The following is a 22,451-nucleotide window of genomic DNA, read 5'->3' as shown; positions in this document are numbered from 1 at the left end:
CCCTTTGGCTCCACCACTCCCAATGGGCACCACAATGCCACACCTGAGGATGCTGCGCAGAAAGCAAATGCCCTCTTGCTGAGTTACAAAGCCTCCTTCCGATCCACTTTCCTTATTTCAACGTATGCATCTCCCATCTTTTTGAGGTCTTCGAGGCAATTCGTGAGCGTGTTTGAACAAAATATATTTTTGGTCTTGGCAGAGGCAAGCCTGCACACGTACGTAGGTCTTCCACCCCAGAACAGGCACACAGATTCCCTTGCCCTGTGCTTGGTGTCCAGGCTGAAAGCCCATGCCAGGGCTTCAATAGCTTTCTAGCATCACTTGCTGGGGAGGGACCATAAACTCAATGGTTAGAGCTCCTGCTTTGCACAGAGAAGGCCCCAGGTTGAATTGCTGGCATCTCCTGATACAGCTGGGAATATCCCCTGCCCAGAACACTGAACACATGACAGGCAGGGCCAACTACCACTTAGCTGTGATTCCTGCATTGCAGTGGGTTGGACTAGATGACCCTTGGGATCCCTTCCAACTCCACAATTATAAGCTTCTATGATTCTAACTTTGTCCATGGAGTTTTCTTGGCAGGGATACTGGAGTGGCTTGCCGGTTCCTCCTCCAGGTGGATCACGTTTGGTCAAAACTCTCCACTATGACCTGTCCATCTTGGGTGCCCTGCTCAGCATAGTTCATAGCTTCTCTGAGTTATTCAAGCCCCTTTGCCATGGCAATGACCAAACTGCGGGAGGCAGTGGAAGACAGGAGTGCCTGGCATGCTCTGGTCCATGGGGTCACGAAGAGTCGGACACGACTAAACGACTAAACAACAACATGATTCTAACTAACTAGTTTCTGCTGCCATTCTCTTCTCTGCCGAATACTTCAAGGTTCTAATGCAGCCTCTCTCAACCTTGGGTCCCCAGAAGTTGTTGCACTACAACTCCCATCATCCCTAGCTGCCAGGGATGATGGGAGCTGTGATCCAACAACAGGAAAGTCTGCTCTGGTGCGTTCAAAAGAAAGCTTGGGTCATTACCTGTATCCACACTCTAGGTCTCAGGCTCAAAAAATAAAGTCCGCTTCCTGGTTGCCATTACAGAACCCTGGTTGCCATTACAGAACCCAGTTGGGAGAAGGAAGGGTGACAAAGCTAGAACCAGTTAGCTGTGCCTGTTGTTGGCTCTGGTGCCACCTGCTGTTGGGCTCCCTGCTTTCCGCCCCACCAGCCTAAACATCCACCAGCCACCATGGCATGCAAGGGGAAAAATAGAGAGCACAACAACTGATTGGTTAAGCCCTTAAGAGATCTGAAGTGAATGTGAAGGAGAGAGGGAGATACGCAAAGTGGTCCAGGAAGGAGGGGTTATGATGGTTTAAGGAGGGTGTGAAACCAGCCCAGGAAGGTGTGAGGATGGGGACAGCACTGAAGGTCAAACAGAGAGGCTTGGAGAGGCATATTCAGGCCCTGTAACTGACCTTCCTCACTACTGGCATGAAAAATGCAGCCATTTATTTCTTTGGGGCAGTGGGGGCGGACTGCCCCGGGTGTGTTCACTGAGAGGGGTGACATTCGGCATGCTGCCAGCCCACGACTTCCAAGCCTACCCTGAGCCATCGGGGGAAGAGGGGAGCTGCACCACTTTGCCTGTGCCATTCCCCCCTTCCTCCTTCATTTTGACAGCTCAGGGAGGCTTGGGAGTCATGGGCGGACAGCGTGCTGAATGTTCCCCCATCAGGGACTCGCTCTGCCCCCGTGGGTGGCTTGCTCCGTCCCCGGCGGCAGGCGCTTTTGCCGCTCCATGCACCCAAGTGGCTATCCCGTGCCTGGGAAGGCACCCTCCGTGCTCTGCCCCCCTCGGGAGTGCGCTCCGCGCCCATGCCCCCCAGAGCTCCCCTGCCCTCCTTGGGTGTGCACCTGCCCTGGGCAGCTTGGGCATATGCTCCACCGCTGCTGCTTCTATTCAGAAGATTTAAGGGCAGCTTACAGTCAAACGATAATACTGATGATGATAATGTACTATAAAAATGCAATAAGCCAACACTGAAATGCCAGAGCAACAGCACCTACAACATCCAGCAGCAATTACCAGCACAATATCTGTGTCCAGAAAAATGCTTGGGCAAATAAGAGTGGGTTTGTTTGTTTTCAGCATACACCAGAAACTGTTGGAGCTAACCTTACCTTGCTGGTGAGCAGGGCCGTCTTAAGCATATTCGTCTTAAGCATATTCAGCGCCGTGGTGCAAAGATCCCTCCGGCGCCCCACCCCCGTTTCGCAGAGTTGTCGACCTTTTCCCAAGCCTCTGTGGGGATCGCTCTCCTCCCAAGGAGGCTTGGGAGGCAAGCTGCATGCCCGCCAGCCATATGGTTGACGGGACACAGCTTGCAGGAGGGAAAGGGGAGGCCACCGGTAAAGCCGCACAGCTCCCCCGCTCACTGGGGTGCCCTGAGAAGCCAGCGCCCTGGCACAATGCGCCAGTAAGCCCAATAGGAAAGACAGCTCTGCTGGTGAGAGGGTAGTACAGCCATAGAATCATAGGACTGTAGACTTGTAAGGGACCCCAAGGTTCATCTGGTTGGCATGTACTAGGGTTGCCATATTTAAAGAACTAAAAATCTGGACATATTTTTTTTCGGGGGGAGTTTCGAAAACCCGAACATTTTTCCGATTTCCCAAAATCCTCCCCCCTCCAGACGCTAATTCCAGCATTGCAATCCCAGACATCTCTGGGGAAATCTGGACGTATGGCAACCCTATCATCTACATTCTTTGGCCACACCCATCAACATCAATGGGTCTACTCTAGCACCGGATTCCACCCAACGACCTGACTCTACACCAGATAAAGCAAAACTCTGAAGATGTGTCTGCAAAGCACCAGAAGCTGGATGGATTTCATTTTGCAGATCCCCAGTTCAACACAGCAATGGAACTTAGCTACCCTCCCCTCCTTACCAACATGCCATCAATCTTAAGATTTTTAAAACTAACCAGACTTTGGAATCAAGGGACAAGTTATAACTTGGGATTCTCGAACCTCACCCACGGATAACTTTCTGATGTTGCACTCTAATAGCTTCCTTTCTTTTTTCTTTTTCTTTTTCTTTTTTTTTAAAAAAGTACCAACATGAGACATCCATGTCAAGCAAGACCTCCAGCGCGTTGTAACTCCTACAATATCATCAGTGTTCAGTGAGTAACAGTTGGAATTCGGAGCAAGACTGAACTTGCACTGGTGGAGAACACCTCTTTTCTCCCCGAAAATATGCATGCAAAACTCTTTTGTCCTCTTTGATAATACAGTTCCAGGATGCTTTCACCCTCCGCGCTATGGATCTTGAGGTGCGTCCTCAGACAGAGATCCCCAAGAATAGGAATTGAGGAGAATTTTGTTTTGTCTGCATTTTAAAGCAAACCAACCAAATTCACAGTTCTCCAGCTAATATGCAGCTTGAACAGAGTAAGCAGAGTCCGTTTTTTTTAAAATGCAGTTTTGGTTCAAAAGACATATACTGAAATCTGTATTTTATGAGGATAATGGGTTATGGCCAATGCTAGGCTTAATGAGACCAGACCCATTGAAATTACCGAAACGAAGGTAGTCATGCCCATTAACTTCAGAAGATCTACTCTGAGTAGGACTAGCACTGGATACCATCTAATGTGTACAAAGGTGTAAGGCATATAAAGTGTGAACTTTATAATAGAAATGCATAAAACGTATGTGCAAAAAATGCATATTTCCGGGGAAAGTGTTTACAAGGATGTGTATAATTTAATCACAACATTTTCATTTTTTGAAATATATATTTTTAAAAAAACTATTAAAAAACGGACAGGACAGACTTCTGGCTGAAAAACACATGAAAATACAAAAATGTGTTTATCAGGAGGAAATTCACACTAAAATGCTGAAGAATTTTCATGATGATGATGATTGAATTGCAAATTGCTGTAGAAAGAGATAGAACTGAATTTAAGATTGGAAAAATGAGACACTGAGATGCCACAAACTTCCCCAATGATGGGGAATTGAATAGGCATAAGAAAATACTTCGGCCACCTCATGAGAAGAGAAGACTCCCTGGAAAAGACCCTGATGTTGGGAAAGATTGAGGGTACAAGGAGAAGGGGACGACAGAGGACGAGATGGTTGGGTAGTGTTCTCGAAGCTACCAACATGAGTTTGACCAAACTGCGGGAGGCAGTGGAAGACAGGAGTGCCTGGCGTGCTCTGGTCCATGGGGTCATGAAGAGTCGGACACGACTAAACAACAAGAAGAACATCAGAGGTGTCATTCTGGATCTGACTAAAGGTACAGCATTCAGTTTCCCCAGCTGGTCAACCAGATGCACATGGGAAGCCCACCACAAGGATATGGCTGCAAGAAGCCCATCTCACCGTTATTCCCCAACAACTGGTCATCAGGGGCATAATATGCAGCCATCATGACTAGATGCCACTGATAGCTTCCTCCTCCACCACCAAGAATGTGTCTAACCCCCATTTTCAAGCCATCACCTAATTTTGCAGTAGCAGCTTCCATAGTTTATCTATGCCCTGTGTGCAGTCCTTCCTCTGGGCTGGAATCTCCTACCAATCCATTTCTTCAACTGATCCTGTATCCTTGTCTCATTAGAGAGGGTAAAAAAACCCCACCCTCTCCATCCACTCTCTCCACACAATGCCTAACTTTCTAAAAAAAAACCTCTGCCAAGTCTCACACCCACCTTTACTCAAACTAAACATTTCTCCGGTCAAAATATGGATGTCCCATTCCATACCCCCCAATATTTCTCAGATGAAAATAGGGACGTCCTAAGGAAAAGCAGCACATTCCTGGATCAGTTCAGAAACCTGGATGACTTCTTTAAATCTGGGACTGTCCCTGGAAAATAGGGGCGCTTGGAGAATCTGATTCTTTTCTTTTGAACAAAAAAGGCTGCAGGGATAGGAGCTTTTTAGTTCAAAAAAAAGAAAAGAAAATTATAGGGGTGTTGCTGCACCTTGGTGATCATTTTAGTTGCCCTTTTCTATTCCTTTTTTTCCTGATTTGCAACCTCTTCTGAGACTGGGCACAGCATTCCACATGTGACTGCACCATATATCTCTATAGAAGTGTTGCAATGGGGGCAGAGGGTATGGATTTGCTTTGGTTAGGATGCTATTGCGGACCTCTGCCTAACTTGCGCTTTCTGAAAAGATAAAAGAACACAGTAACAGCCTGTGAGATCAGCACAATGGCTCATCTAGCCCGGGATCCTGTTCTCATGGAAGCCTACCAGATGCCTCAATGGGAAACCCGCAAGCAGAATCTGAGTACAAGATCACTCTCCCCTCCATTGATTTTCAGCAACTGGTATTCAGAAGCATGGCTGTCTCCAACTATGGAGGCAGAGAATAGCCATCACGACTAGTAGCCATTGGTAGCCCTCTCCTCTATGAATTTGTCCAGTCCTCTTTTGAAGGCCATCAAATTTGGTGGCAGTTCAGTAACCAAATAATGTGTACAAAGCTGTGAATATATTGGAGCGGGGGGAAGTGTGCATAGAAATGCTAGTGAAAATGCATATATTAGTGAAAATGCATCATGTTAGGGAAGACTCCTTGCGAGTAAGTGTATGTATGGCATTTAAATTGTGCCTACTATTACGAGTCTTGGGAGAAAAGCAATGACAAACCTAGACAGCATCTTAAAAAGTAGAGACATCACCTTGCCAACAAAGGTCTGTATAGTAAAAGCTATGGTTTTCCCACTAGTAATGTATGGAAGTGAAAGCTGGACCATAAAGAAGGCTGATCGCTGAAGAATTGATGCTTTTGAATTATGGTGCTGGAGGAGACTCTTGAGCATCCCATGGACTGCAAGAAAATCAAACCTCTCAATTCTTAAGGAAATCAGCCCTGAGTGCTCAATGGAAGGACAGATCCTGAAGCTGAGGCTCCAATACTTTGGCCACCTCATGAGAAGAGAAGACTCCCTGGAAAAGACCCTGATGTTGGGAAAGATTGAGGGCACAAGGAGAAGAGGACAACAGAGGACGAGATGGTTGGACAGTGTTCTCAAAGCTACCAGCATGAGTTTGACCAAACTGCGAAAGGCAGTGGAAGACAGGAGTGCCTGGCGTGCTCTGATCCATGGGGTCATGAAGAGTCGGACACGACTAAACGACTAAACAACAACAACAACTATTACGAAAAATGCCATGAACTTGGTCAGCATTTTTATCGTGCTACACCCTCAAGAGCTTTAGTATGTGGTACTATGACAGAATTACTAAATGTAATCCAGCATGGATCAGATCAGAAATCTAGACGAGAGATTACCGGGAGCGCAAGATATACAGATAATAAATGGCTTGTTTTAAAAGAAGAAGAAACAAAACCACAACGGTGGCGATTACTGGTGAAGTAAATTAAAGAGACACAGTCACCCTGACTCTGGCAATTATCTCCTAAGGTTACAGAAAACACATGGCCTGTGAGCATTACACAGGATCGGAGGCAGCTACCGTGAGTGACTCACGCCAATTAGCGCAAGTTAAGAGTCAGACCCCACTGAGCACACACCATGGGTGTGTTACACTGTTTGGTAGACAACAAGGTCTAAGGCAGATCACCTTAAATGCTGAGTGATAAATTGACAGATAACTTCTAACTGTGAAGAATCAGATTATAAATCCCTTTGATTTTAGTGCAATTCACTTCTAGGTAATACATTTAGGGTCCAAGCTTGTAAGCAGGATCCCAATGAAATGGCCAGGATTTAATAAATGCAACTTAGAAGCCAGGCTCTGGAGTGACTTTTAAAGTTACAGCAAAGGGTTTGAGCATGAATTAACATTGCCATTGTTCATATAGGAGAGAGAGAGAGAGAGAGAGAGAGAGAGAGAGAGAGAGAGAGAGAGAGAGAGAGAGAGATTGTTTGTCGTCGTAAACTTCATGGAAATTTCTGTGCCATTGGAGATGTTCTTGCGGGTTGCTAATTGTTCAGCAATTTCATGGATCAAAGCAAAAGAGAAATGGTAATAATTACTGTGAAATTGCTTTCTTTGCAAGATAGCTTTAAGAGTATAACATGGTATTTTTCTATATAAAAAGGTATTTACTGTTTGAGATTGTCAAGGATAAATAATGTCAGAAAAGCTAAGAAGCACGCCACCTGAACGTAACATGTTCAAGCAGAAGTCTCATTGAACTCAGCCTTCTTTTCTCGCTTGTTAAGAGTGCTTAATATACTTGCCTTAAAAGCACATACAGTAATGTATGAATGCCATCGGTGAAACACAGAAAACCCATAAAGAAACAAGCCTTCATATCTGTAACCAAACAATAATCCGCTAATTTCAAAGGCTAGGGCACCAACACAAGAGTCTGGGTTTATCAAACATTAGTCCCATTAATTTCAATGGGTTGTATCCAACTAAGTTTAACCTAAAATAGACTCATTGGAATGAATTGGTCTACTCTAGGACTAATGTTAGATAAAGCCTAATGGGTCTACTCTGAGCAAAATCTAACTGACTACTTAATGGAACACTTAATGGACTACTTAACTTACACATACTATTGATTAAAGACATTAATCTACTTATAATACTTGAAATAAGAGCCAAGCACATTCATCAGTAATTGCCAGTGAGTGCCTTTCTTTTATTCTAAGGAAGCTCGTTTCTGATGCACTGTGGTAAGGAGCCAAATTCTGTGGACATGCTAACAAACCCTCCTCTATCACTCTTTGAAGACCATGCTGAGGACCAAAACATTGTGTTGCATTTCGCTGGAACCCCTGCAAACAGCTGAACTGTCACAGTGTAGGCTACATCGCAGGATCCCATTCCTAAAAAGGACAACGTGGATTCCCCTGTGGTCTTTGTTGACTGCCATATCCTAAACATACTGGGTCTTTGGTTTTACAGATCCCTTTTTGTCCCCAGTTCTCTTGAGCAGCTTCCTAAACAGCCTCCCTTACAAAGTTATGGATGAATGGGGAAATACCACCTCCAGACCAGCAAGAGAAGCATTAAAAAAAATAACATGTGGAAGTCAAGTCGGAGCCCAACCTTTATCTCAACTGGAGACAAAGGTCAAAATACACCACTGAGCCACCGTACCAGATGTCTTGCCAAACAAGTATCCTGTGCTGTAGGACCCAACTCCATCTTCAATGCAAGCCTGCTAGAGTGAGATCAATGCGTCTCCCCACATGCTCAGAAGTGCAAAGACGGTGGCTGGCAGCGTCCCTCCAGGTTTTCAGACTCTCTCTGTCCTACCTGGGGATGCGAGGGATTAAACCCCGGACCTTCTGCATGCAAAGCAGATGTCCTGTGCCACTGAACCATTTGCTAACAGGCAAAGCAAACGCTCCCCTGTTTCAACCCATCCTGAGCCAGCCCACGCTGGCATTCCTCAAGAATCCACAGGTGCCCTGTTTAGGTCTAGCCAAGCGCCACCGCGTCACGGGAACCGAGCCCCCGGCAGAAGAAAAGTTGACACCTACCGTGGTGTAGTGCTGCATTGGGTTGCTAGCGTACAGCATTTTAGTCTTCTTGGGGTTTAAAAGTAACAGGGGAAATCCCTGTCGCCGGAGTCATGGAGTCAAGGGGTGGACGGTGGAGCCGCGGGGGGCATTTAAACAGCATGCAAAAGTGGGGAGGGCGGTGAAGTGCCTGTGGTGTGCCAATGGGGAAAGGGCAGCGGAAAGATGTGGGGCTGGCTACTTTGGTGGCTGGCTATTTTGCTTGTTTCTCTACCCCCACCCCCGGCACCCTCCCCACACCTTAGTTCTGTCATCTAGCTGCATCTAACAACAAAACTCATACCCACCCCTTTCCCTCTCTCATGACTATTCATTAAAGAAATAGGCAGGCCTAGACTTGCCCGGTGATGTATTGGACAGTACCACTGGTTCTCAGTGGAAAGGGGGGGGGGGTTGGAGTGTGAGGTGGGTGTCCTTTCTGCACAATAAAACCAAGCCAGACTTAATTCCCATGTCCAAAATATTTTTTTAGCTGCATGAAACAGATTTCGGTGGTACGTTGCTTTGTCATGGACAGAGTGAGACTTCTCTGCATGGGCAAACGGAATGATTTGGAAATTGTCCCCAGGTGTGTGTGTGTGTTTGTGTGTGTGTATTTGTGAAGCTGGAAAAGGTCTGTTCCCAAGACAGATAGTAATAGATTATAGAAGTCTGTGCTTTAAAGAGAAGGCCTTCTTTCTGCAACAAAAACATGTATCAATCCATCGATCGATAGATGCAGATACAGTGGTACCTCGGGTTACATACTCTTCAGGTTACAGACTCCGCTAACTCAGAAATAGTACCTCGGGTTAAGAACTTTGCTTCAGGATGAGAACAGAAATCATGCTCCGGCGGCGCAGCGGCAGCAGGAGGCCTCATTAGCTAAAGTGGTGCTTCAGGTTAAGAACAGTTTCAGGTTAAGAACGGACCTCCATAATGAATTAAGTACTTAACCTGAGGTACCACTGTATATGCAAGAGTGCAAAGCAGGGTACTGATTGTGCTGCTTCCATACCACTGGTATGAATGGATTTTAATATCATGGAGTCTACAAGCTGGCAAGCTGCATGAAAGCTTCTCTCCGTTGACCTATAAGGTTTCGGTCCACACCATTAGGGCTGTCATACATCCAGAATTTCCCGGACATTGCTGGGATTCGTCCGCTAAAAATAGTGACTGGGCAGAATTTCTGAAAATTGGTCAAAATGTCTGTGAAAACCCGGGTGTACGGCAACCCATGTTTTTTGCAAGAGATTTTGCAAAAGAAGCTCAACAACTTTTGTGTCCGGATTTCCACTTTCTGAAATATGGCAACCCTGCACTGTATACATTTAATAATAATAATAATAATAAATTTTATTTAAAGCATCTCCATAGCATATTTAAAGTACCTGGCTTTCACCCAAAGTACCCTGGGAAATGTAGTTTACCCCTCATGGAGCAACAATCCCCCATGCCTTTAACATACTACAGTTCCCAGGATTCTCTGGGGGAAGTCATGAGTGCTGAATGTGCTTTGAATGTATGGTGTGGATCTGGATAGTTTGTCTTTTGATTTTGTGTGTGTGTGTGTGTGTGTGTGTGTGTGTGTGAAGGCCTGGCAAAGAGAGGATCAGGAAGCATGGAGGGTGATGGGCAGCTGCCTTATTTACTGCATCAGACCACTGGTCCATCTAGTTCAGAATCATCAATGGCAAAGATGCAGAATTTTTTTCCAGCTTGAGGGCCACATTGCCTTCTGGGCAATATTCCAGGGGCCACATGCCAATGGTGGGTGGTACCAGAGGCAAGAGCAAGTGGAGCAATGAATGTAAGCTTCAGCTTTGTGCAGTAGATTGGTTTCTACTCACACTTGCAGACACTCATCTCTATCCTTCACCAGGCAAGCAAGAGGGATGGTCCAGCTGGGCAGAAGCACTCAAGAGGCTGTGCTCCCCCTGCTCTTCCTCCAGTGAGACCCCTGGTTCCAGATCTGAGCAAGAACGAACCCTGACACTGTGGTGATTCTTCAGTGTCCACCTTGTTCCCCAGGGCCTCTGGATATAATTGAGAGTTGTGGCTTGGGAAGAGTTCCAAGGGCCAAAAAATGAGGTTTGGAGGGCCACATTCAGCTCCAGGCCTGAGGTTCCTAACCCCTGGCCTATGCTGAACCACATTGACTCTCCACCCTTTCTGACAGGGCCCATTTCCAATTCTATCAAAAACCAAACCTAGGAGTTTTTGCCTGCCAAAAGCAGGACTCCAAGTCGCCTCTCCTTCCAAAGGAATCGTTTCTGTCCTGCGCTTCCTTCTCAAAGGAGCCCAGGGCAAGCAAGCAACAAGTGATAAAATGATAAAGACCACCTTGAAAACAATTCCAATACAGATGCGGACTGGGAGAGATCTCAACTTAAAAGGCTTGTTAGAAGAGGAGGAGGGTAGGGACCAAAAATACGACAGAGACAGCAGCTCTGTCTCTGGAGGGCATTCCAGAGGGCAGGAGCCACCACACTGAAGGCCCAGTTTCTATGTTGTGAGCAAAGGACCTCCTGGTAAGATGGCATTTGCAGGAGGCCCTCACCTGCAGAGCACAGTGATTGACTGGGTATATAAGGGGTGAGATGATCTTTCGGGTGTCCTGGTCCCATGCTGCATAGAGAGCTTTGTACACCAAAACTAGCACTTTGAACTTAACCAACCATAGGAAAAGAACTTATCAACGCTCTGGGATGTAGAGTGCACATACTAACAAGTGCTTGCATATCAACCAACAGGCTCATCTGGATCCAAATTCACACTCTCAGGACCATTGGAGATATTGGGATGAAGCCTCCTTTTATCATTCCCTGCCTCCTGCCCATCCCTCTTGCATTCGTTCCCCATCCCTTGAACCATTCACTTTCCATGAGCAACGGAGCTCCATTTTCCCAGCAGACTTGAAAGAATCTGAGGGGCAGTGAGAACGACCACTCACACTTCTCCAGAAAAGAGGGTAAAAGAGGACAGAGATCTAGTCACATTTGCATAATGCTAATTTATATGTGCAGGTGCAGATTTAGAGATGTCCAGGTGGAAATTGTGGCTGACCATCTCCCAGGTCTCTCAACAGAGAGGCTGTCCTCTATAAAGTAGGGTCCATGACATGGTTTGTGTTGGGTCAAGTGACCTCAACACTGCCCTGTAGCCCACAGTATCTTAGGCTATAGACCAGGGTTTCCCAAAAATGGGTCTCCAGCTGTTTTGGGATTACAACTCCCATCATCCCTAGCTAGCAGGAGCTAGTCAGGGATGATGGGAATTGTATTCCAAAAACGGCTTGAGACCAAAGTTTGGGAAACCCAGATACAGACCCTGGTGCAGAACTTTACAACTCTGGGCAAGATCAGTTCTTCTGTAAACCACAGATTGGATCCTACTCAGAGTATACCCACTGAAGGTCCTCAACGTGACTAACTTAGGTCCAATGATTTCAGCGGGTCTTCTCTGAGCCTGACTCACCTTGATGCAACCACATCCTCTGGGCTCCCGCATAAGGGGCTGTTATTGTGGGGTTACAGTGATTCAGCTCAGATATTATTGACAGGGCTTGGCATATTAGCACTCCACAAGCAGAACCTGCAATAAAATATTACAGAGGATCCTTGCTTCCAAGAGGGCTGGGAAACCTGTGGCCCTAGCCATGTCGTGCTCTCCAGATGTTGGCTTCCAACTCCCATCATCCCAAATCATTTGTCATTGGGGCTGATGGGAACTGTAGTCCAACAACACAGAGAGCACCACATTGGTTATCCTTACCCTAGGCAATGGTAGCTGATGCCTAGTGGGACTGATAGGGCAGCAAGCAGGTAAGTCTACAGCAGGTGGCACCAGAAGCAGTGACAGAGCCAACTGATTCTAGTTTTATTCCCCATTCTACTCTTCATACCTGCTAAATTCTAGAAGGGCAAAGACTGAGACTAAGGAGTATGAAAAAGACAGCCAGGGCCACTCTGTAGGCAAGTTGCAAGTAAGAAGGCAGGTGGACATAGAATAATAGAGTTGGAAGGGACTCTGCAGATCATCTGGTGCAACCCCCTGCAATGCAGTTGTCCCATACGGGGATTGAACCTGCAGCCTTGGAATTATCAGCACCACACTCTAGCCAACTGAGCTATCCAGGCACATCCAGAGGAATCAAGGTTGGTGGGACAGTACACCATTTGCTCTAATGGACCAGTCTCCACTGCCTCTGGGGCTGCATGCACTCAACTTTCAAAACCCCTCTGCAAACTATCAGTTCAGATCTCTTGTTAGAGTGTCTTGCCCCTCTTCCCACAACCAGCTGGCTCCAGGTTCAATTCCCAGAGTCTTCAGCTAGGTGATGAAAGTGTTGGAAGTTTGGGTGCAACTCCACTTGGGGTTAAGACAGATAGAGTGAGGGGCATCCATATCCCCAGATGATCCCTGTGCATTTAACCCATCAGCTTCTTTCTCTGTCTCCTGTCTGTTTAGGCTGATACATCTTAGGTGCTGTGTTTACAGCTTCCTCCTCCTCCTCCTGACACTTCTTTCTTAGACCTCAAGATGACAGGTCCTCTTTGAACTAGCCTCTGAGAGATTGAAGGAGCAAGCATGGCTGCCTTGTTCTTCTCTGGGCTAGTTAGACTAGAACTAGAAACCTTTCCAGCTGCTATATATTTCCTAAAATCCTTGTGGTGTATTTCCTACAACAAACAACTTTATTGTTCTCTTGCATCTCTCTTGGTGTTTCAACAGACAAAGTCTATTCTTTAACCAAGCTTCAGTAGACAAACACTGCTCAATATGCATATGAAAGGGCTTCAGTAGGTAATAGGACCCCAATAGAAAGACCTCTAACTGAATCCCTGGAGAACTGCTGCCAGTCTCTGTAGACAATGCTACTCCACCTAGGCATGTCTACTCAGCAATGAGTTCAGAGGGGCTGACCCCCTAAGCAAGTGTGCATAGGGGGTAGGGCCATAACTAAGTGGTAGAACATCTGCTTTGCATGCAAAAGGTTCTGGATCCAATCCCCAGCACCTCCAGGTAGAGCTGGGAGAGATCCTGTATGAAACCCTGAAGAGTTGTTGCCAGCCAGTGTAGGCAATAGTGAAATGGACTGATGGTCTGACTCACCTGTGTCTTCAGGGAACATTTGTAGCTCAGCACTAGAGCACCTGCATTTTGTGTGGAAGGTCCAGTCCACAGCATCTATAGGTAGGGCTGGTGAGAAAGCCCTGCCTGAAAACCTGTGACTTGGGGCTTATCATCTCCTCTGTTTGTCCCCTGCTTTCTCCAGGGAAAACCTGTGGTTTAGTGCCAGATCGGAATTAACAGCAGCCGGGTTCCCTGCAGAATGCAGTTTTGTTCCAATTTGGGGCTAAAAAGTAGGTTTTCTGGGGCAAAGGCAAAACCACTCGGACTCATGCCTAGAAAGCACGAGACAAGCAGGAATCCACTCAAACCCTGCTTCCTAGGCATGGAACAAGCGGAAGTGTGGATGATCCCTCTGTGCAGACAATACTGAGCCAGGTGGACCAACGGTCTGAGTCAGTATAAGGCTACTTCCTGTATTCCTAGAACTGCAGCATCAGTATCACCGCAGGAAAACATTTTCACGGTTCCTTGCAGCATAACTCTATACCAGCACGAATCAGAGCCTCTGCTTTTCTGCTGTTGACGTGCTCCACCTACTGCAAGAATGTTTGCCTTCCACTTGTCCAGTCAAGCAACAGAAGCTTTAAACCTGGATAGCACAGTTGGTTAGAGCATGGTGCTGATAAACACCAAGGTTGCGGGTTCAATCCCTGGCTGCATATTCCTGCTTTGCAGGGGGTTGAAGTAGATGATCCTCAGGGTCCCTTCCAAGTTTACAATTCTATGATTCACATTCCTACACCTGAGAGACGTTTGGCTGTTCAGCTGAGGTGGATGAACTTTAAAATAAATTTAAAAAGAGGAGGAGGAGGGAGGAAGGAAGCAAGCAAGCAAGCAAGCAAGCAAGCAAGCAAGCTGGTCTTCTCTCTTGGGACTCTTGCTTCATATCCTCCCCCACCCCAGCAGCCATGGGTCCAACCACGATAAGAGAATGGGGAGGGGAAGGAGAAGGAACCAACATGAGAAACTATAGGCAGTGGCTTCAGCTTCAGTTTTAAAACTCTGGCAACTGGTGCCCGCTGGGGCTAGTGGGGCTAATGGGGCTAGTGGGGCAGGAGCCCAGCAGTAGGTGGCACCAGAACCAATGACAGGCAGAGCCAGCTGATTCTGGGTTGGTCCCCGCCACTTCTCCTTGCTGAAGTTCTACAAGGGCAACACAGAGACACAGGAAGAGGAATCAGCAGGCAGTGCTACTCCCTTGACTGGGTGTAAGCAACGTGGCAGGCAAAGGGCGCACTGATATTGGTGGGACAGTGTGCCACATTGGCCCTAATGGAGTAGCTTCCACCACTGTCTCCCAGAGAGAAGCCTTGAGGGATCCATGGAAAGTTACCAGAGGATGTGTGAAGAGGATGGCACACAACTCCATGGTAAATTACTCCTTTTTGAATGCAGAGGGTACCTGATTTTCTCCAGCATGTGAAGGAGTGCTGTGCCAAAATCTTCTCTTGCATCCCGCCCCCAATTTTCCCACCCAATAACATGAAAGGAAATTGCATTTGCAAAATATTGAAAGGGGAGATGAAAATTTCAGAGAAATTCTTGGGTTGTTTGTTTGTTTGTTTGTTTGTTTGTTTGTTTGTTTGTTGTGCATACCTTTTGAGAGGGCCAAGGGAGTGGTCTCTGAATGTCCTTGCTTTTATTCTACACATCATCTCATCAGTAGTCTGCAGCCTTCCTGGGTGCCCACGTTCCAATCAAAGCCCAGGGAAAGCCATTGTGAGTGACTCATCCCATAGCTCTTTCTCAAATCGGGGCAGAGGGGTGAACTGGACAGGAGGCTGCAGAGCCCCGGAGAAATGTTTACTGGGGAAGAAAGTAACACCAACCACCTGTGACCCCCTTGCAGCAATAAAGTGAGCTCCAACCCTTGCATTGAGAGAAATCCTGCAGAAATTCTAAAATGCCTTGAGAATGAGGCAGAAAATCTGAAGCTTCATTTGCGAGGAAAGCAAGCTTTTGAGAAATCGGAGGACACATTTAATCACACTGTTAGTGTACTGAGAGTGTCGGGGGGGGGGGACGGACCCAGGTTCAAATCTCTGCTCACTTGTGAAGTTTACTGGAGGACCTTGGATCAGTCTCCCAGCCTGACTTACTTCACAAGGCTGTTGTGTGGGTAAAGTCAAGGGGCTTGAGTTCACTATCTGATGGAAAAGATATCTGCCTGAGATTCTGGAGAGCTGCTGCCAATTAGACAAGACAAAAGTGGCCCAATGGTCTGATTTAGCCAAAAGCAACTCTGGAAGATGGAGCATAGCTCAATGGTAGAGAATCTGCTTTGCATCCAGAAGGTCTTAGGTCAAGCCCTAGAATCTCCAGTAAAAGGGTCAGTTAGAGTAGATAAGACCTCCAAGGGGGTTTCAGAGAATAGCATTGGGAAACCTTTGCTCAGCCTCATGGGAACTGATCTGTGAGCACCACCACCCCATAAAGTTGAACCTTCTCTCCCATTCTATTTAACAACCTCATAGATCCATTGGGACCAGTCCTCAAGAGATCTAAAGCAAAGCATCATCAATATCTATCTCTCTGTGTGTTATCTGGATCAGAAGAGAGAGTGCAGACAGTGAACCAGTGTCTGGAGGGGGTCATGGGATGGATGTGGACCAACAAAGGGTGAAGAAGAAGAAGAAGAAGAAGAAGAAGAAGAAGAAGAAGAAGAAGAAGAAGAAGAACTGGCTGCTCTTTTGCTCCCCTGCTGTGATGCCATGATGACAAAAGTGGTCCCCCAAATTGTTTCCTTTATATATCCATAGGTAGTACGATTAACAAAAATGAGGTTTATTGTGAGGAAATCACACCACGCTAATTCAAAATGTAAAAGAAAAGGATGTAGTGTTAAAGCAGCAATCTACTGGATTGGGGCAACCTTGAAAGAGCTCACCTCCTCCTTCCCTTGAGAATTTAGCTGGTGCAAATGCTTCCTGAGGCCAAACCACTGCAGGACATGTTGGTAGAGTTTTGAAATGATAGGACAGACAGTACCATTTCAGACTAGGAGTGGGAAATCTCTCTCTCTCTCTCCCCCTCTGTGTGTGTGTGTAGTAGTAGTAGTAGTAGAAGTAGTAGGAGGCTGTTCCATTAGGGCCAAAGGGGCCCTATGATCTCCGCTAGTTTCCAGCTGTATTGCCTTCTTACTTACAGCCCAGGAGGTGGCACTGCCTAGCAGCTTCCACTTCCTTAGTCTCAGTGTTGCCTCTTGCAGAACTCAGTAGAGAAGATGATGAAGACAAAACTGGAATCAGTTGGCTCTGGCTATCCTTGGCTCTGGTGCCACCTACTGTTCATCTCCCTACCTTCTGCCCTACCAGTCCAGACACCGTCCTACCAGTCCAGACACCTTCCCTACCAGTCCAGACACCTTCTGCCCTACCAGTCCAGACATCGTCTAACATTGTGTATGCCATAAAATGCCAACAGTGTCCTTCAGCTCTCTATATTGGACAAACAGGCCAGACCTTACGCCAAAGAATAAACGGACATAAATCGGACATCAGGAATCACAAGACAGAGAAACCAGTAGGAGAACACTTCAATCTCCCAGGACATTCTATACAAGATCTCAAAGTAGCTATTTTACTACAAAGGAATTTCAGAAATAGACTGGAAAGAGAAGCTGCTGAATTACAACTTATCACCAAACTTAAAACCATGGAGAAACCTGGTCTGAACAAAGACCTTGGATTCTTATCTCATTATACATGACAAAGCCATTTTTCACCTTTTCACCCCTTGCTTTTTCCTGTAAGACCTATTGCAGTCGTTAAGAGTCGTCAACAGGCTCATCACAGCTATCTGCCAATCACCCATTCCCACCACCCTTCTGAGTAATACCCCTCCCCACCTTCTCACTATATAGAAGGGTCTGGAAACTTTTGTTTCAGCGTATCTGAAGAAGTGTGCATGCACACGAAAGCTCATACCAAGAACTGACTTAGTTGGTCTTTAAGGTGCTACTGGAAGGAATTTGTTTTGTTTAGTCCAGACACCAGTGCTTGAAGTCTGAAGTGTCCCTTGAACCAACCCGTCACCATGTCATTTCTCTGCAGCCTCAACTGAGTCAACAAAGCCTTCCACTTTCTTCCATCTCTTACCATTACGGAGTCATTCATGCTTCTCATCTGGAAGACATCCATGGTGACCTCTGTGCGGTTAGAAGCTTCACTGCTCCCTGCATGTCCCGACTGGGGAAGGTCAAAATAAGTACTGTCAGGTTCCCTGGTGGAAAGGAAACAAGAAGGCTTCAGTGCATCTGGTCTGGTCTCCAATGAATGCAGCCTCACCTTGCACTTCTACTCATTCATTCATTCATATTTAGCAAGGTATATATACCAGCTTAATCCCCAAAATCTTCAATGGTGCAATCAAAATTCAAGATTCCCTGGGATGAGAGAGTATGGGTTTAAAGGATCTTGTGTTTTCACAACTGATTTGGAGCTACACTAGAGTAAGTTCCCCACCCTCAGCTCAGTCAGTAAGTCCCATATCCTAGCTTAAGCAGGGCTCTTCCAGCTGAGGGGTTGGGGTCATCTGGCAAAAGTTAGGATTGCTTGGTACATGGCAGGCGTGCAATATAAGGTGCTCATTAAAATTACCAATAAAATCAGGTGTTAGCTGGGCTGCTTTTTGCAAAATACAGCCAGCAGTTTAAATATACAGTGGTACCTCGGGTTAAGAACTTAATTCGTTCTGGAGGTCTGTTCTTAACCTGAAGCTGTTCTTAACCTGAAGCACCACTTTAGCTAATGGGACCTCCCGCTGCCGCCGCACTGCTGCTGCGTGATTTCTGTTCTCATCCTGAAGCAAAGTTCTTAACCCGAGGTATTATTTCTGGGTTAACGGAGTCTGTAACCTGAAGCGTCTGTAACCTGAAGTGTCTGTAACCCGAGGTACTACTGTATACATAATGAAATAAATTTGCAAATTTAATAGCATGTCAAATTTACCTGTCTGGGGTACAGAATACAGTACAGTGAAGGCACTTACTTAATATCAATGGGCAGTGTGTTCCAAATAAGAAGTGCTGCCACACTGAAGGACTGATTCCTTGCAAGCATAGAGCAGGCATTATGTGGTGCTCTTTGCCTGCAGAAGATCCAATCCCAGGAATCTCTAGGTAGGGCTGGGAGTTACAGGATCCCTGCCTGTAACTCTGGAGAGCTGATGCCAGTCCATATAGGCAGTTCAGACAATATTAAGCTTGTAAGAACAATAGCCTGACTTCGAAGAAGGCTGCTTCCTATGTCCCTGTGATATACATCATTTTGAATGCATGCATTTTAAAATTGCCTTTCGAAACTGTGCATCTCTGCAAACTAATTTCATCTGGAATACAAATGCATGCATGTTGGTTGTTGCATGGCTGTTATTGAAGTTGTAAATTACCCTGTGGATTCTTATTCTTATTCTTATTCTTATTCTTATTCTTATTCTTATTCTTATTCTTATTCTTATTCTTATTCTATTTATTTATTTATTTGTTTGTTTGTTTGTTTGTTAGTTATTTTAAGAAAGCAATTCATTATGGTCCCAGAATCCTGATGGCATAGATCAACCTCCACCAGTCTAGAGCACTCCAGATATGTGAAGGCTGAAATATTGGTGAAGAGATGATAGAGATGATGGGGGGAAACGGTTCAGACAGAGCCAGGCCTGGTAAGAGCCCTGAAAACACCAACCCTGCATTGTCAACTCCCACTGGACAGGGCTCTGACTCTGAGGACAAGTCCCCTTTGGAACTGTCCACAGTGGAGGGAGGGCACTTTGCTATTACCACTCTGCAGCCTGGAGCAGCAGCAGTGGTGGTCCCCAGCCCTGCTCGTGCCAATGCTTAAGATAGGCATTGTCTCTGTAAGAGCCCACAGTTCCTTTCCTTCTGCTAAAATTAGACTTGAAGGCAGCACTTTGCTGCAGCCAGTTGAACAGTGTGCGCCTGTTGCCCTCAACAGTTTCTTCTGTTTGCAGATGGGCCCATGGCCCCCAGAAAGGTTGACAACCTCTGGCTTAAATAGGGCATGACCTCTTTAAGTGCAGCAGTTCCCCCCAGAGGGGGTGGAGCTAGATGGCTGCAATATTATTTAAACCCCCCAGGTGGCTCTGCACCTTTGCTGGAGCTGCATCCTTAGCTGGTGGTATCTGTGCTTCAAGGAGCTGGCCAGGGTCCTGAACGCCTGTCCTGTTACAGAGTCATGCCAGCTCCTCTGTGGGGTCCTGGCCAAAAGCACAGGTTACTGTAATGCTGATGTCTGCTTGACAATGGCGGGGGGGAATAAGCCCTTTCTACTATTTGCATCAGCTAGGTGAAGCTCCTAAATCCAGCTATGGCATCAACAAACAATACATGTAGGATCTCCTGTTTGCCTGCAGTGGGAGAGAAAGTTAGCCAAAACTGTGCATGGAAAGTCACTCAGGGCAACAAGGACATTACTGTAAGCTCTTTGGGGCAGGGGCTCATCACTGCAAAGCTCCGTTCACCCAGACGGTGGCATACAGGTGATACTTACAGGGTGCTCCAAAGGTGCTCGAATGTGGTGCCTTCATCTGCTGGGGAAGACTCAGACATCTTCACAGCAGGGGTCTCAGATGAAGGATAGATGGCCCTAAAGGGGAGAAGGGGAGGAGGAAATCAGCTTAGCAAGCTCTGAGGTATTTTATTTATAGAAGTGTTCATATACTGTTGCATCATAAAATAAGGTGGCATACCATGTTAAAACACAAAGTGCCTTAAAAATAAAATAAAATAGAAGTGCAGATAATTATAAGGTGATTTTGAACAGCCATAGATGTTTGACTGTGAAGCTAGATCGAGGTTGGGAAATTTCCAGCCTTCAAACCAGATTAGGTCTACCAAGCCTTGGCATTTAGCCCTCAAGGCCATTTCAGCCAAGCCACAGCCATCTGCCCAACACCTGATATGTCATAGAAGAAGTTAGGTATCATGCAGGGGAGGAGCCATAGTTCAGTGGCAGAGCATCTCAGGGCTAGGAATGTCCCACTGCCAGACAGTGTAGACAATGCTGAACTAGATGGACTGGCTCTGTAGCTTTCTCTCTTCCTATGTACAGGTAAAAGTCCTGGTTTAGCCAAAACTGGTAGGACAAGCACCACCAATCAGCTGACCGGCACCTGAAAAGCCCTTTGCAAGACCCCCCAATAAGCTGATTGCTGAATCCTGTGGAGTGCATTTGCCTGCATAGTTTGGTGTTGAATCATGTAGGCAAAAAGGGTCAACCAGGCGTCACTGTGATGCGTCACTCAGCTGTCAAATTTGGTTTGCATGCGGGGGTGGGGAGGATAACAATCTGGCTTACCGCCTCCCTCTGCCCCAGACTGCGCTACAATGCTTTGCTACTACATCTGAGGCCAGGTTCCAGTTCTGCCTAGAGCTGAAATGGCAACAATTCAATGTAATGAGTTCTACAGGGCTTTTGTTTCCAAGCACAAGGCCGCAGAGGAGATGAGTGCTAGATCCCCAAGCTCTTGGAACCAGGGGACCAGCCAAGGGATTAAGGAAGGAAGCAACCTGCACACCCGCGAGGTGGGAGGCCCTGGTGTTCCTCTATATAAAAATAAAACATTATTAATTAGCCCTGCCACCAGCTTTATGGACAGATGCTCTTTTCGCTTTCCACATTAGGGTCACAGGTAGAAGTTCAGCAGGTATAGAGTCTCCCCCTCACACCATCATGTCCTCCCCATTTCAGCCTGTTATTTGGCTGTCAAAGGTAAACAGCTCCTGGCATTCTTTTTTTTTTTTTTAATAAAAAAAAGGCACCAGGCCTATAATTAATTGCCTATTTACTTGGAGTCATAGAATTGCAGAATTGGAGGGACCCCCAAGGGTCTTCTAGTCCAACACCCTGCAATGCAGAATATGCCGGTGTCCTAATCTCATCTCATTGGATTTTTGGTAGGCAGCTAGTTCACTCTGGCTCCTACCCCAGAGGGGCTGCTGGTTGTTTTCTGGGTTTCTTAAGCTTGTGGCCATTGACCTATCAGTTGTGTTTTCTAAACCTTGTTAGGAACATAGCAAGCTGCCTTAAAGCGAGTCAGAACCATTGGACCATCGAGCTCTGTACTGTCTACACTGACTGGCAGCAGCAGGGAGTCTCTCCCAGTCCTACCTGGGGGTGCTGGAGATTGAACCTGGGACCTTCTTGCATGCGAAGCAGGTGCTATGGCCCTTCCACAAGAAACAAGAAGCTGCCTTGTGCTGCCATGGTCCTATTGGTCCATCTAGCTCAGTATCACCTCCTACACTAACAGACAGCAGCTCTTCTGGGTTTCAGACAGTGAATGTTCCCAGCCCTACCTGGAGATGTCAGGCATTCAAACCTGGGGAAACAGATTCCTGGGAAAGCAGGTTCTACATGCAGAATAGATGCTTTACTCCTAATCTGTGCCCCTTCCCTGTTATCTGTTTCTGAGGACTCTTACATCTACTGAACAACTTATGGGGCAAAACAGTTAAGAGAAGCCATAATTGCCATGATGCAACAAAAATTGAAAACCCCAAATGAAATGGAAGTAGGAGCAAAAAAGAGGGGGGGAGCCAGGAAGGTATTAATCCACCACATTTCAAGTTCTAGTGGTTCTTCTTTGTTGAAATTTGGGAAAAGATACAACATTTAAAGCCACTACCACTTTGCATTAATAAATATCTCTTTTGTCCCCTTGCTTTTTGTTCCTAATCGCCATGCGCCTGGGTGATGTTCCCCTTCTTCAGGTGGATTCTTTTTGTTTTAATATGATTTTTATTGAAATTTACAATCACCAACCAACCCCCACCA

At 46.4% G+C, this 22,451-nt stretch overlaps 1 protein-coding gene and 1 long non-coding RNA gene across 3 annotated transcripts in view; both read right to left on the bottom strand.

Moving 5' to 3' along the window:
- Window positions 1-17,813, bottom strand: part of TP73 (tumor protein p73) — a 68,186-nt gene extending 50,373 nt beyond the window's left edge. For both annotated transcript variants that reach the window (XM_081871025.1, XM_081871026.1), the window contains exon 1: window positions 17,757-17,813. In XM_081871025.1, the coding sequence (XP_081727151.1) occupies window positions 17,757-17,798 (42 nt within the window). In that variant the 5' untranslated portion in view covers window positions 17,799-17,813. The remainder of the gene's footprint in view (window positions 1-17,756) is intronic.
- LOC309347073 overlaps window positions 1-22,451 on the bottom strand; it is a 147,306-nt gene that overhangs the window by 53,690 nt on the left and 71,165 nt on the right. The window lies entirely within an intron of this gene.

Source organism: Podarcis erhardii, assembly GCF_964252035.2.
Source record: "Podarcis erhardii genome assembly, chromosome: 7".
NCBI classification, from domain to species: Eukaryota; Metazoa; Chordata; class Lepidosauria; order Squamata; family Lacertidae; genus Podarcis; species Podarcis erhardii.
Note: the sequence above shows the minus strand (reverse complement) of the source record. Positions and strands in the feature narration are given on the sequence as shown.